The sequence below is a fragment of the Archocentrus centrarchus genome, chromosome 5 (genome assembly GCF_007364275.1).
Source record: "Archocentrus centrarchus isolate MPI-CPG fArcCen1 chromosome 5, fArcCen1, whole genome shotgun sequence".
NCBI lineage: Eukaryota > Metazoa > Chordata > Actinopteri > Cichliformes > Cichlidae > Archocentrus > Archocentrus centrarchus.
Window position 1 is genome coordinate 23,194,494 of NC_044350.1, and position 16,791 is coordinate 23,211,284.

Below are 16,791 nucleotides of genomic sequence, written 5' to 3' on the forward strand. Positions count from 1 at the left end.
TGTAGCCATGTTTATGGATGTTGTTTCTGCCTTCCAGCATTCTATGACTGTTTCATTTAGAGACTTTTTTTTTTTTTTTTTATTTAATTGCTGCTCTTTTAATTTGGATTAACTGGTTCAGTATACACTGGAGAAGTAATTATGTAATCCCATGCTGAATTTGTAAGTTTACCAAAGATCCAGAAAAACACATTAGATAAAAGTTAAGTTGATTTGCATGTCATTGAGTAAAATAAGTATTTGATCCCCAAGCAAAACATGACTTACGACTTGATTGAGAAACCCTTGTTGGTGAGCACAGCGGGAAGAAGTTTCTTGTAGTTGGTCACCAGGTTTGCACAGGACATTAAATCCTTTAGGTTTTTTGGCTGCCGCTTGGCATCTCGAAGCTTCAGCTCCCTCCACAGACTTTCTATAGGATTGAGGTCTGGAGACTGGTTAGGCCACTCCATAACCTTAATGTGCTGCTTCTTTAGCCACTCCTTTGATGCCTTGATGGTATGTTTTGGATCATTGTCATGTCGGAAGACCCATCTGCGACCTATCTTCAGTGTTCTGGCTGAGGGAAGGAGGTTCTCCTCCAAGAATTTGCAGTACACGTCTCTGTCCAGTGGCCTCTGAATGCAGTGAAGTCATCCTGTACCCTTAGCAGAAAAACAGCCACAAAGCATAATGTTGCCACCTCTGTGCTTGACTGTGAGGATGGTGCTCTTTGGGTCCTACTCAGCATTTCTCTTCCTCCAAACACAGCAGGTTGCGTTGATATCAAAGAGCTCAATTTTGGTTTCATCTGACCACAGCACTTTCTCCCAAACCTTCTCTGAATCATTTAGATGTTCACTGGCAAACTGAAGACAGGCCTGCACATGTATACTCTTGATCAGGGGGACCTTGCAGACAAGATTTCAGTCCATTACAGTGTAGTGTGTTACCAATGGTATTCTTGGCGACTCTGGTCCCAGCTGCCTTCAGCTCATTAACAAGCCTATTCCAGCCTTGTGCAGGTCTGCAGTCTTGTCCCTGATGTCCTTTAACAGCTCTTTGGTCTTGCCCATGATAGTGGAGATGATAGAACAAATTGATTCTGTGGACAGGTGTACTTTATACACATAATGAGTTGAGATCAGGAGTATTATCTGTGATTGACTAATTGATTGTAATCTGTGTGCCACATGGGCACACAGCCAATCTGTGGGAGCCAGAATTCTGACTGGGTTGTAGGGGATCAAGTATTTATTTCACTCAGTGTCATGCAAATCAGTTCATGGATATCAGATTTGACACAAAAAGTTTGAAAATATTTGCTTTAAATCTTTTTAAAATCAAAATTCCAAAGGAAATTTTCCTAAACTGAAAAACCATAAAGGTCCTTTGGGCCATCAAAGTGAGCAACATCACTTACTCATACTGTTGTGTTTTATTCGCTCTATTACGGTATCATGAGTCATACTTCAGTAATGGACACATGAATCATTTTCAGGCAGCTGTATATTATGCCTTTAAACACACCATAAGAACATTTACTGCATTAATAATAACCTTTGTGTGCTTGGGGACAGTTTTCTTTGGCAGTTTTTAAGTCAACAATTGTTTTGTAGTTCCACATATTGACCAACACTGGTGGAGAGTAACTTGATAGATTTATACAAGTACTGCAATTAATCACAGTTTTGATGTACAGTGAAATATGGTGTTACATTTTCAGAGCCCCATGAGAGTAAATATTTTTGGCTTGTAGCTTCTTACAAAAACATAATGTCTAAAAAAAAAAACTGACCACACATCATCTATCATCTGTTTTGCTGTTGTTCCTGCTTGTTTTTTCTTGTGCATTGTTGTGGAGTTCAGGCTTTTGTGGAGATATTTCACACTTTTGTTCATTTATTTAACTCTCAGATAGAAGGGGCAGAATTTGCCTTAGGATTTGCTGCTGATCATTTTCTTCCCTGTAGGACCACATCAGTTCAGAGTGATGCTGAAAAGCTAGTTCATGCATTTATTACTTCTAGGCTGGACTATTGTAATTCATTATTATCAGGTCACTCTAAAAGCTCTCTGAAAAGCCTTCAGTTGATCCAGAATGCTGCAGTGGAAGTACTAGCTGGGACTTGAAAGTGAGCGCTCATATTTCTCCCATATTAGCATATTCAATTGAATTTAAAATCTTTTTTCTCAGATACAAAATCTTGAATAGTCAGGCCCCATCATATCTTAAAGACCTCATAGAATCTTGTTATCCGAACAGAACACTTCGCTCTCGGACTGCAGGCCTACTGGTGGCTCCTGGAGTTTTCAAATGTAGAATGGGAGACAGAACCTTCAGCTATCGGGCCCCTCTACTATGGAACCAGCTCACAGCTTTGATTTGGGAGACAAACACCCTCTTTACTTTTAAGATTAGACTTAAAACTTTTCTTTTTGATAAAGCTTATAGTTAGAGGTGGATAAGGTGAGCCTGACCATTAGTAGGCTTAGTCTGCTGGGAGGGCTTCCCATGATGCAGTCTTCTTCACTCATCTTTTTTCACTCTCTGTGTCTTTATACACCACTACTGTATTTAATCATTAGCAATTATTAAATTCTGGGTTTCTCTCCGATAGTTTGCCTTTTCTTGTGTCTCTCTTTGCTCTCTTCTCTTTCCCCTCAGTCCCAACTGGTCACGGCAGATGGCTGCCCTTCCCTGAGCCTGGTTCTGCTGGCGATTTCTTTCTATTAAAAGAGAGTTTTTCATTCTCACTGTCACCAAGTGTTTGTTCATAGGGGGTCATGTGATTATTGGGGTTTCTTTCTAATATTGTAGAAAAAAAAGGTCTTTACCTTGCAATATAAAGCACCTTGGGGGAACTGTTGTTGTGAATTGGCGCAATATAAACAAAATTGAGCCAAATTGAAACAAATCTTCTGATAGCTGCTTCCAGCAGGATAACACACCATATCCCAAAGCTCACATCATCTCAAACTGGTTTCTTGAACATGACAATGAGTTCACTGTTCTCAAACGGCCTCCACAGTCACCAGATCTCTCCAAATCCAATAAAGTAAGTTTGGGATGTGTTGGAACAGGAGATTTGCAACACGGGTGTGCAATCCACAAATCACAAATGTGATGCTATCACGTCAATGTGGACCAAAATCTTTGAGGAATGTTTCCAGCACATTGGTGAATCTGTGCCATGAAGAATTAAGGTAGTTCTGAAGGCAAAGGGTGTTCCTAATAAAGTGTCAGGTGAGTGCATGCATTTATATTTGATCACTCCACAAACATTTGTCACTGTGTAATGTTGTGTAATTTTGTTATGTTCCCTATAAAGTTTATAAAATTTGGTCCATCTTGACCCTGTAATATCTAAAAATGTGTCAGCCCCACAGTTTTGACAATTAAATTATCACTTCTTATGTCAGTAGGTCTCAATTACTCTTCCACCCCTGACTACTTCTTACTGGGCTGTTGAGTGTTAATAACTGTAATCCTGAAAAGCACTCACACTGCGGTTGTAAAAGGAGTTCTCCTCAATCACCTGCTAACTGTTTCACCACCTCAGAGTCCCTGAGTAATACTGCTGCGCACAGTGGCAGCAGAGCCTAACCTTCAGAGGATGTGATGCAATGCGCCATTATCATAATATATGCTGATATCACTGCTCCCGTCCTTCGCCAATCAGCGCGCTTCACTTTCACCACCTGCTAGGAACTGAATTCCATCATTCCAGGCATTCCTGCTCCCTCCTCCCTCCCTTCTCCGTCCTCCTCCTCCTCGTTTACAAGCAAGTTTGTCCCGACAGCTCTGCTACTATTGTCTACCCTCGTACAGGACCGCTCAGTCGCGGCTTTAGTTTTCTTTTCCAGTCTCTGTGGGAATATATATTTTTACTTCGTTTCATTTTTGCGCGCACACTATCATTCTGGAAGATACCAAAGTGGCGCTTGAAGGAGGTATGTACTGCCAAACATACAAGTTGTGTATGACTGACATTGTTTCGGGTTTTTGTTTGTTTGTTTTTGTGTATAATGAGACTGCACTCTTTATTTGAGCGGTGTAGGACAAATATTGATCGATTTTTTTTTCTGTAATATTGAGCTTGTAAATGAGGACTGTGTATTAGAGCGGTTAAAAATAGGGCTGAAATAGTATCCGGCGCGTACTTACACATTTCATTCACGATATGAAGCAGCACTGTCGGGTTCCCAAACTTTCTAATGTCAAGAACCCCCCCCCATTCAGCCACATGATTTTCCTCCAGAGATTTCACTTGTCCACAGTAAGTGTGGAGGAAATGAGTGGAGAGAGTGAAAGTTTATCTAAATCAAGTGGTAATGCATTTCCTCTTCAGTGCCAGGCAGAGTTCAGTGCAGATCATTTTGCTCTAATCCTTCCTGGATAGGCTTCATCTTAAGGGACCGCTGTTAAGGAAGCACTGAGTCAGACCGATATAAATACTCTTGCCGGTGGGAATAAAAGTGGGCGCACTTGCTACCATTATAATCGCTTTCGTTTTTTTGCGCAGACCTGTCCCTTCAAATGTTTCTCGAGTTTCCTTACGCTCAAAACTGCTGTGGAGCGAAGAGTTATCCCAACATAACCCTGAAATGTTTGCAGTTCGGTCTGAAGTCCTAGTCTAGGCTACTTTTCAGTGATAATCATGCTGAAAACTCTATTTTCCCTGAGTAATGGAGGCAAGGTATCTTAGGAATGCAGAAGAGAAATGCGCTGAAGCTTTTTTTTTTTTTTTTTAATCCACAAATACTTTTCATAGCTCAGCTAGTCAGCATTGTAGGAGTGAAATTCCACAAAATCCTGAAACAAACTTATAAAGAATGGCATCACGATATCTCAGGAAGGTCAGGAATAATAAAAACAAAGTGTAAAAATATGAAAACTCTACATTAAAATGAAACGTTCTACCTTCAAAACTAAGCAAAAAAGCAAAAATCAGGAGAGGTGGTTTTTTTGAAGCGTAATTAAGGTATAACAGCTGGCTGGCTTATACTACATGCTATACTGATGATATGATTATTTTATAGTAGGACTGGGCAGTAATTGTCTACATCAGCCTGAACTGGACATGGGCCATATTTTCTTTATGCTGATTGCTGAGGTACCCAGACCACACAGTAGTTTGAAGATATTTTCACAATCCCCCTTGCTGTCAGTGCAGCAAACCCTCAATCCCAAACTTGGCCCAAAAGTGTTAAATTATGATTTTTGATGATTTTTGAGAGCACCTGGCTTTTTTTTTTTTTTTTCCAACACATTTTAGTTAATGGGCCACATACAGTCCAGTTTGATCTCAAGTAAGCTGGACAGTAAATCCATTGCATGATAACATTCTTGAGAACAGGGGTCAGTTTTCTCCACATTTGGACATTGGACATCACAATTTACAGTGGATCTTTGAAGGCACCAAACCTTCACATATAGAGTATCATGGAGCTAAAAAACAAAAAAAGGATTTCACCATTTGAAGAACTCCTCGAGCTCTAGAAGTCTGTCCATATGTTTCCTCTGCTGTGTATTGATGCCGCCATTACAACACCGGGAAAAGCAGTGCGTTTTCCTGAAAAATGGAATTACTTATGGCTGCCAATTTTACTTTTTATTAAAAAAATCCAGTTGGCCAAACTGAACCCTTTGGCAACAGGTTCTGGCCCATGAGCCATATGTTTGACACCCGTATGTTGATATAACTATTGCAATTTAATGATGTATAAATTATTAAATGTCAACAAAATAAAAGTTTGTAAAAGTAAAAAAAACTTTTACATGTTTTAAAAAAAACTAATTGTTTGGATGGGAGCTGACAGGATTGTTTTTGCTTTAATTAGTTGTGGGACAATAGTGTGTATTTGAAAGCTGTACTCTACGCTGAAAAGAGGCAACTATTAAAAAGCTGGCTTGTATTGTTTGGCTATGTCGTTTGTCTTTGTTATTAATATTATATATTTATACCAAAATCAGGTGAGATTATTCTAGTATAAAGGCAAAATCTTAGACAGCTGGTTCTGCTGAAACTGATGAATGGAGAGGTAAAATTTTGCCAAGTGGGGAAAAAATGGCTTGGTAGAGAATCTTTCAGATTTATATTCTGCAGCAGTAAAAGCAGTCAAATTTCAGGTTTTTATACTCCAGCTTTTATAGAAATATGAATTACATTTGTGCACCATGAAACTTTGAAAGTTTTGGAGCTCTTAATGACTTAGCATCCATTACATATTAACTTGTGTTTTGTTTAAAATGACAAATGATGAGTCCTAAAGAGTTTTGACATTTTGCCCTCCCCTCTGCCCTGCAGGCATCCAAGCATGGAGACTCCACTGGATGTTCTGTCAAGAGCAGCATCATTTGTTCATGCGAATGAGGAAGAGAGTAAGTTTTATCAAGCTCCCATTTCGGCTTGTATTTATGTGCCTGTAGAAATGGCGTTGTTTGGATTTTCTTTTCTTTAACTCATCTCTCTCTGTATTGACTCTTGTACTGTTGAAAGGTACAGGCAAACAATTTGTATCATTAGAGTTGTGTTACATATAGATGAAGTGCAACTTTATGTGCAGTCAAAACCCCTGGGCTTGTTTTCGTCCATAAGACAATAGGTGTCTTTGTGCTGTACAATTGCATTTGCTGATATGCAGGCAAATTAGACCAACTGCCTTCAACTGCCATCACTACTGCTTTTTAACCTGCTGCTTGCTTGTGTTAACCTGCTTTCACTGGAATCAGGGTGGGGTTTTGTCTTTCCTGTTATTGACTTTCTGTCTGTGTCACTATCTCATTGATTTCTGTCCATCTTTTCCCTCCAGTCATCCACTTGGTTGCTGTCTTAATTTCTCCTACTTTTTGTGTTCTGACCTCTTCCATCTTTTCTTTTCTCCTCTCCTAATCATGTTTGAGTACTTCTGGCAGTGCAGAAAAAAATTCCTTCCGAGATTAACGAGAAATGGCCAGTCCTTCTCAGCAGGCCTCCCTGCAACCAGCAGGCCCCGGAGCTGAGCGAAAACTACAAGGACACTTAACATTCAGTGGATACCACTGATAATTGACATGCACTGTTTAGAGGAGGCAGCTCAGTTTGTTATTTTTGGTATTTTGTACAGAAACACATATGTTTGTTTTTTTTATGTGTAATAATTGGTCTCTGGCAGAGTGACACTAGGAAATGTAATTATTTTTATAGTGAGACAAATCTAGAAGCCAATGAATTTGTGAATTTTTAGTGATTTATTTGTGTGTGAATGATTAGTGGGCACCATGAAGCCAAGGTGGAAAAAAAATCAAACAAGTGTTTTTACTTTTAATATTTTATATAAGTTCAAACTTCCTGTCTATTTCACTTTGATAAAACCTGCTAGAAGGTTATTTGAATAATTGTTTATCTTGAAGTACATATAAGCAAGAAAATGTACTATCAGATAAGCAGAGCTGCTGTGTCACCAGCATGTTCCCATAATGTTCTGATTCAAATGAAGTGAATATCAGCTTCCTTGTACTTCTGAGTAAAATGCCCTGGGAGATCTCTACCCCTCCTCCTCTGTTCCCCCGCTCCCCTGCAGTGTTTTTGTTTTGTTTTTTTCTTCTGCACTGATGTCACTTTTTGTTGTGGGCTGTGCATGGCCTCTTTGTCCAAAGACAATGCACGCAACCTGTTTCCACAATAGTGCAGAGAAAAATGTTTGAATCAGAGAGCCAGCTGAGCTAACTAGTCGGCTAACGAGCTAGTCTGCCAAACTAGTTACAAGTTAGTCGACCAGCCAGTTAAGTCAACAAGCTCTGCAGGCTTGTTTGCATTAATAACGAGCCTTTGCAGCAATTGCATAGCACTTGACACCAGAGCCTTGCAACAGATCAGGGAAAGGCTTGGGCCTGCCTTCTCAACAGTCAATTTAATTCAGATCGCCTGAGTGGGGCTTGCTTAGGCTAGCACTTTAGATCAGATCAGCTGCTCAGACCACACCCCTAACCCTGCAGATAACCCTTCACTGTTTGAAATAATTCAGAGACCTACACAAATGCCATCTTGAAGGAAATTACTGCACATGAATAATGTATCGGAAATACTACAGTAATCTTTAGAAATAGAATTGCTGGCTCAGGGACAAATATTAAGGCTAATTGGATATGAATGCTCATACAAGCTTTAAAAGAAACTCCGCTTCCATTAGTTCTGTTGGTATTAGGTCATTCTTCAAGCAGAACTTTGTTAAACCCTTAGACTGTATAGAAAAGATGATGTAGCCACTATGAAGTTTGCTTAGTTTAGGGAGGACTTAGATGTGCATCTCTCATATGCTAATGACCTGTCAATCACACGGTAAAGCATATGTTGCTTTATCCTCCTTTTGGACTCTAATGTGGATCTTAATATACAAAGTGAATGTCATTTTCCATGTTCTGTTCAGTATAACATGAAGCCTGCGACTTGTACCAAAAAACTCATCAGGAAAGTGCTCACTGTGGTGACAGGCAAGAGAGCTGAAGGGTTGTTTTCCATTAGACCTCTAAACAAGCGGATGTATTTTTGTGACCAGATGAGCTGCATGCTGATGGCCACTAAAATAAATGCAGGTTCGAGGCACTTCTGTGCTGGCTTCACTTTTCAGACCCAAAAGTTTCTGTCTATGGATAATCCCCACACCCTGCATTTTTTTTTTAAGACATGCATTTGTAATTACTTTACAGTGTTTGTGATGGATTGATAGCAGTAACGACTTTTTCACAGGTGTTGGTCCACAGTTTTAGAAAGGTTTAAAATATCACAGCCTTTGATCTAAGTTTATGTTGCTTTGCAGGTTTAGGAATACAGTTAAAAGAAAAACTGGTTTTCCGCAGCATGTGATTCAATTCACATGCAAAGCACTTGAACTAATAACACACAACACTTATCATTAGACAAAACCCAATATGCAGTACCAGTCAAAAGTTTGGACACGCTTTGGAGTGTGCCCAAACTTTTGTCTGGTACTGTACATTTACTCTGCCACTGGGAATAAATAAGTGAACCTTCAGTTAAGTGTTTCTGGTAGCTGCCAGTCAGACCTGAAAGTCAGACTCCTCCTCCAAAAAGGAGGGGGAGTTTTTTTTTGCTGTTTTTCCTCACAGAACTGCTTTAGTTCTGCAATATTCTTTGTCAGGTGTTAATAGCTCTCTTAAGGTGCTTCCGCTACATCTGTGTAGGATTAATGCTTAAGGCTCTGACTCTGGGCTTATAGCTTCTGCTGAGCTCCTGTTGCACAACCAACCCGACATCCCCTAAAATACCTGGATGAATTTAGGAATTCCCGTTCATTCCTCATGGCATTAAACTTTCAAGGCTCAGAGGCAGTAAAACACCCCTTATGAGGTGATGTTTTAATGCTGGTATGAAGTGACCCCTTTGCAATATGTTGGCTGTATGTTTCTCAAAGCAATTCATCCTCAGTTGAGGAAACAGCGCCACACTTGCATATGCATATCCACACACACATACTTCAGCAAGGAGCCACCTTCCGGTTTGAGGACAGTCTGCATGCAACGCTAATCACAGGTTTTATACTCCTGAACTTGAATATATGGTAATTACACACATACTAAAAAAACAGTGAAGTAAACTGTGCCTTATATTTAATGGTGAATGTGGGTAAATGCTTAATACTTGTCATCACCCTCCATAGCAATTTTGGTGTCTACTTGGAAGATCTTGCTGTGTGCTCCACCCTTCCTGGAAGCAGACCTGTATATGAAATCAGTCTGGATTGCACTGGAAGCCCAACTTCTAGCACAGATTAATTACTTTTGTTTGTAGCTCGGTGTTTTCGATAGCTTATAAAATATACATTTTCTGAATAATAAGTTATATAACATATTTAATAAATTCAGCGAGTGCTCTCAGTGAGTAGGCCCAGACTGTGCTTCTTGGATCATGGAGGTTAGATTGAAGCCAATCATTCCAAAGAGAGGCAGCTATTTAGGGCTCTATTGAAAAGATGGAATACGGAGCTTTTGTTTTTGACAGGAACCACAACAAAAGAAGAGCTGGTGCCAAGAGAAGGTGGTTGTAATCTAGTGTGGTACACTGAAATCCTGCTTGTTTGTTTATAAAATAAACACACACGCACACACACACACACACACACACACACACACACACACACACACACACACCCTTCATTGTTATAGTTTCCATGGTTTGTTGAAGCACTCACGGTCTCTTCCTAACTCTCACTGAAAGAATCAAGCAGAACAGTACAGAGGTCTTTTTCAATGGACTGTTTCACTCAGACCAAACTCTCACTGATTGTGATAGATGGGTGGCATGCAGTATAGGCTTTGTCATAGAACAGTAACAAGAAATGGATGGATGGATGGATGGACATTGTGCTGTGTACTTCTGTCAGTTGTTTCTATTTTTTGTCATCTGGTTTAGATCAATGAGTGAAGATAAAAACCTGCAAAAAAAAAGAGAGAGAGAGACTTTCCATTTAGTGCTTATTAAAAAATGTTAGCATACTGACACTTTCATTGAACATGGCAAACATTTCCTTCTAAATCACGTTTATAAATGTCAGTAAATTATCACTGTGAGCATGTGAGCAGGCTGGGGTTGGCATAAGTTAGAAGCACCATTGTGTCTAAGAACAATCTCATAGAGCTACTAGCATGGCTGTACTGTTAATCTTGTTTAAACACAAACATGCAATAGAATTAAAAAAAAATAATAAAAAATCCGGATCAGATTTTAAACCTCTTACTGGTATGACTGAGCAGTTTAACAACATCACAGGACTAAATTTGATCAGATTTATCAGATTCTTTTCATTACATTTTTACATATATTTTGTTGTTTGTTTGCAAAGTACTGTAAGTCTGCTCAGTGTAGTCACACAGCTGAGGTTTAGAATGAGGTGTACCGCAACAGCAGAGTAGAAATTTGGTTAATCTGAGTTGGCACTTTTCTAAACTCTTGAAGGGCGGTGTGGTAGTTCTTTAAGCAAATGAGCTGTCAAGACTAGTCGTAGCTTGTCGACAATGATTTGTGTACACTTGGATCAACACTGAAAGGGAAATCAGAGACCTTGCATCACTGCTCTCTGTCTAAACCTATCCAGAGGTATGCTATGTGGGAGGTAATTTGATTGAGAATGCATGCCCTTGGGTGGGATGGGTTTGGTTTTGGTTTAAGGCTTCCTAAGCAAGGAGTTGGTTTGCCCTCCAACCTGTTCCGGTTTCTGACTCTCCATTTCAGCCTTTGTAACAAGACACAGGGTTTAAACAAGTGAACATACTATGGTTGTGGCTATGCCACATTTCGTTTTTGTAAATGCATTAAAACTTAGCCATTTTGAAAAGAAATGGTGTGGTATACTCCTGAGTTTCTGGTTGTTTGGCAGACATTACATTACACAACTAGAAAACTAGCAAATCAGTGTTCGTGCCTCATATAACAGTGAGACTTGTCATTTTTAAATATTTGTTTTGTTGCAAAACTAAACAAAGGTATTTAACCGTAATCCAGAAGGTGGCTTTTTTTTTTATTAACTTTTGAACAACCTGCATGCTAAGCTAACCATCCTCTGGTTGTAGTTTCATTACATGTATCCTACAGACATGGGTAAGAGCAGCATCAGTCTATTCCTTTAACTTTCTCCTAAAATGTCCTTTAGCAAAATTTAATACTTTTTACAGCTTGGATAAAATTCTAAGTTTTAGTGCCAGTGTGCACTAATATATATCTGAAAAACTATGTGGGTTGAACTTCGATCACTGCATACACATCACTTTCTATAGTTATATATTGTATTGTAATATTCTTTTCCTGACATCTCCTACCTAAAAAAAAAATTATGTAGGTAGAAGGTTTTTTTCCCCACCAAAATTCCTTTATTGTGACCAAAGGGGTTAAAATTTATGATAGAAGCCACCAGCAAACATCAGCCATAAGCAAAACAGTTGAAGACAATGTGGCAGACAATGGCAGATGGTGCAGTTATTTTCATCCTATACCTTTTTTGTGTGTGCTGTATTGTTTTATTGCTTACATCAGTTCTCCAGCCAGTATCTCTTGTTTAATTTTTTTTAATAATGTTTTTGTTTTTTTTTAATAAACTAGGTCCTATGATAACTGATAATTGAGTTACTGCCCCTATCAGTGGTTCTGTCAATCAAAGAGTCTACAGTAGAAAAATCAGCACTATAAAGACCTCGTAGATTCAGGTCAAAGTGACATGCAAGCCTTTCTCATCCCATTTTTTCCCTTTATTTTATTGGTACACTTGTGGTATAGTTCTCTCACACCTGTTTTATGTCTTGTTTTTATCATAGCAAAAAACATTTATGGTATATAAGATATTACTGGACCAAAGCCTCTGCTATGAGTCTGTCTGTTTGTGATAATCAGTTAGGATGGATCAAATGATAAGGAGTAACTGGAATTGCACTAGGATTATTTTTATTATCCCCCACTGTGATAGACAGACTTAACATAAGTCTGTTTATAGTGTGATTAAAAACATGGGAGGAAGAAGTATTTGGATCTGATAAACAAAAAGGATAAATTAATAATGCACTGTTAGGCTTTATAAATTTAATCAAATCAAAATTATTTCAGTTTCTTATACAAAATGTTTCACTGAATGCTTGTTTGTCTGAGAATAAAATGCTATTTTCAGGTGCTCCCTTATTCACACGGGGTCACCACAGCAGATAGCTCCCAGGTTTGATTTGGCAGATTGTATTATTATTTTTTTTTTTTGCTGGATGCCCTTCCTGATGCAACACCCAAAGGATTGAACCAGGGATCTTTCACTTGTTAAGCAAATGTTTAGACCACTCCACTAATTGTCTGAGAATATAGGAGCTAAATTTCAGGAATGTATCTGAATGGCTTAAAAAATACGACAAAAGGCAGATTACATTGAGTTACAGCAGCTATCTCTGTGCTGTCATGAGTCTAGCCTTTTTATACTGTGCATGATTAAAAGTTAGACTAACATGCATTAAACCTGATTGTTTTTGAGAAGGAGCATTTCCTGGATTCAGACTGCTTCTATTTGAAGTACTGTTTGAAAGGGATACACATAGGCTAAATCATCAGTGAACCCCAAGGCCTATCCTTTCAAATAAAATGCCTTTATTGTCAGGGCATGGTTAAAACAAACTCCAACGCATTTTGGTACACAAGCCTTCCACAGGGAGTCAAACAGAATTCATTAAAACGCTGGATATTTTCTAGTGGTGTTCCACCAATAAGGAGCTTCTACTTATGGTGTTCCACCTAGGGTGAGAGTGGACTGTTCCACCAGTGAAGCTCCATCAATTGGAGGAATCTTCAAAACCTGTTCAGATGCAGGACCCCAAAGGATATCAACACCAAGCCCAAAACATTCACTAAATTCAGTTCAAATCAAACACGTAGCAGCATCGGCAGCAAACAAGTTCATCTTCAGTGGTAAATAACATTTATAAAAAAGGAGTAAAATCCAAGTCCTCATTCAAGCCAGGATATTTAATGGCGGGTAATTTATGAATCCAAAAAGCTTTCCTTTGGTTAAGATACCTTTGTCTGTCATCTCTTTGTATAGAAAGAGGAATGCAGTCAATTCCAAAGACTTGCAGTGTAGGTGGCGGGTTACTATTATGGAAGTCCAGGTAGTGTCTAGCCATGTTATGTTAACTGTGCATATGGTATATTTGTGTTCTCCTAAACAATTCTGCAAACATCTTTTTGTTCTATGAATGTAAAAAACTTTACAGCTGGGACACTCTAGCCTATACACAACAAATGAGATTTTACATTTTTGCTGGGAGTCTGATTGAAAGTGGCTACGTACCAGTGTATCCTGTAAAGTGTAGGGCTCCTTAAACTGATTAATGGTGGCTTGGGGAAGATCTGACTCACTACATCGTCACTCCTGATATACCCCAATTCCTTTTAATAATATGTTGTATATTGTGGCAAAGACTATGTATGTGAAGTCCCTTTGTTATCCTACAATCTTTAAAGATAACAAAGGGACTTTACATACATCTGTTTTTTGAAATACAACAGACAGAAACACTATATTACATGCCAGCACCTTTCATCCAAAGTGCATTTTAAATTTTAATCGAAAAGAGAGCATAAATCATCAAAGGAGTTATTTGATAATTAATGCATTAATTTTTATACTTTAACAAAGCAATCTGCCTTAAATGTGGCTTTTATTCCCCTCCTGTTCTTGTGTACAGCATACTGTCATAACTGATTTTTCCACTGCAAAAGCTTAACAAGCAGTAAATGAAGATGACTTTCTTTGCCGCCACACTCCATTAACTTCCTTTGGCAGTTGTATTTACATATGTATTGACCATTGCACACTTACTCATGCACACAGGTATTGCGTCACTGCCAGTGTTTTGTTTTTGTCATGGTTCAGCAGGTAGCTTTTAGGGCTACAAGTGCTAGAGGCTGCCATTGTTACAAGGTCAAAGGTCAAGTGTCACAGGGTCACAGGGTTTTTTCTCTTTCACAGCTGTGCAATTCCTAAAAGTTTCTTTTAGGAATTGCACACACACACAGACACACACACACTTGTTTTCTAGTTTATATGCAGACATAACACATAAACAAGTACTTTTCTTCCTCCCAAATTTGATGTTACATTGCATCGCAATGTGGTATTGTCATAGCAGACTCCTTTATACCTTATTTTTCTTTTCTTTTCTTTTCTTTTCTTTTCTTTTCTTTTCTTTTGCCAGCTGCTGATGCTTTTTACCTGCCAACAAGATGTTTCAGTGTAAGTCAGGGAGGTGGATAGCTGGCTTTTCCATAATAATGTTTTATGAAGTCAGCAGTATGTAATATTGAATATGTGTTGAGAAATGAGTACACAATCACCAGCATTATTTATTCATTCATTATAAAAGCCAAACACGCACATCCAGCAGCTGAAGGGGTGCAGGAACAAAGACGACATCCATGGAAAAAGACAGTCTGCACCCCGGAACGCTCCTAGAAAAATATTTATCCATGCCCTTCTAGACAGACTAGTCTGAAGAAGGGCATGGATGCCCGAAACGTTACTTCCCCTTGAAGGCAATTAAATGTTTTTCTAGGAGCGTTCCGGTGTGCAGACTGTCTTTTTCCATTCTTTCATTCTTTCACAGTATTACAAAGTTAACTATGTAAGCAGCAGAAAGAAACACAAAGGATGGTGTCCCTCAACTTCCCCTGATATGAATATTTATCCACCACACTAAAAAGGTGTGCTTACTTTTTGATGTCCACAAGCTTACATGTGGGGCTTCTGTCTCCTTTCTTTACATGAATTTTTCCTATAAACTGGACTGAATCAAATAGATGTCAAGTCATGTTCAGAGTCCTCTCATGACAATAGATGGTGGTTGAATTTGGGTCCTAACATTGACATTTAATATGAAAATGTTAAAGAACCCGTGTCCTAGATTTGCTTTCAGTAAATGTCACACTTGCTGGTCTTATACCAGCTCTGGTGTCTTAGTGAGGGAACCTTCTCTCAGAGCTGTGCTGACCACACATTGTTGACATTTCTCTCTTTTTGATAGCGCTTCCTATAGTTACAAAGAATGAAATAAAACAGGACTGCAATGCCTCTAGCAAAGAAAAGCTTGACTTTTATAGTGCAGGAAAAGCATTTTGGTGAGTTGTTGTTATTGTTCTTTTTTTAGTGGAGGCAATTAATTTGATAGATGGAAGTATACAAAAAGAAAGGTTTGCACACATTTTGGGGCCACCTAGACATGTTTAAAGAAAAAGAAATAATCATTATCTTGGTACTATTTTTATATTTTCTGTATAATTGAACTTTCAATGGGATTTTCAATGTTAGTTATAGAAGAATATCAAGAATATCAACTAATTTGAAGAAACTTGTTAGACTGTATATTGTTACCACTGAATCCAGCATTTCAAAGCATTAAAGCTTGCACAGATTCAGAAAATGAGTGGCAGTAGCACAGAGCCTCCAGTCCCATGTAGGAACTGTCTCTGCCAGTCAATAAGTCCCTGGGGTCAGTTTGCCACAAGCTAATTGTTAGCATGACAAGAATGTTGTCATAGGTCCGAATGGCTGATGGGAACAGCTATCGTTTTCCATTACTAGAAATAGAATCTGTTTGGTGTGATATATTCGAAGTGCTTGACCATTCTTTAATTAGCAACAAAACAGACATTGACCACCCTCCTTTCTTCTATGTCAAAGTTGGATGACTTGTTTTGTTTTTTTTTTGTTTTTTTTGCTGGCTTTCAACAGAGATGTGAATCTCAACCTGCTGTAGATAAGATTTGAGATGTGTTGCTGTCGGTTATATAATATAAATAAATATCCGGCCTTGCACTGCCTCAAGCCAGTGTAGCCAGTGCAGCCAGTGTCTGTCCTGATGGTTTTCTTTATGTCATAAACAAAAATTGGCAGGCATGCTGCAGGGGAGGAGTAGACAAGAGCCCGTAAGTTTAGAGACAGAGGGAGAAAAAAGATCTGGCAGACAGAAGATGTTCAAATCAACTTGAGTACTGACAAGAAAATTCAAAAGATGGACAGGAGGCCAGGTGGAAAGAAGAGTGAGGACGCCTGGGCAAACTGCAAAAGCAAAACAGGACAGATGGACTATACTGAAGAGAAGGTCACAGATGACTAGGATGTCTCAGCTGTGCGAGAACACTTTGCACAGGACATAGCAGGCTTATCTTGATTTTAAAGATCATATAACACTACTAAGAAACAACAGTCATTATTGATAAAGTCATTTTATCACAGACACTGACTAAAGTGCTGCAAAGCACACAATTTTAACAATTTTAATTGTTG

At 38.8% G+C, this 16,791-nt stretch overlaps 1 protein-coding gene across 1 annotated transcript in view; it reads left to right on the forward strand.

The window, feature by feature from the left end:
• The first annotated feature begins 3,862 nt into the window (after nucleotides 1-3,862).
• The window catches only part of vgll4b (vestigial-like family member 4b), a 41,767-nt gene continuing 28,838 nt past the window's right edge, over nucleotides 3,863-16,791 (forward strand). Inside the window, exons 1-2 of the mRNA XM_030729333.1 lie at nucleotides 3,863-3,933; nucleotides 6,291-6,364. Of these exons, the coding sequence (XP_030585193.1) occupies nucleotides 6,301-6,364 (64 nt within the window). The 5' untranslated portion in view covers nucleotides 3,863-3,933; nucleotides 6,291-6,300. The remainder of the gene's footprint in view (nucleotides 3,934-6,290; nucleotides 6,365-16,791) is intronic.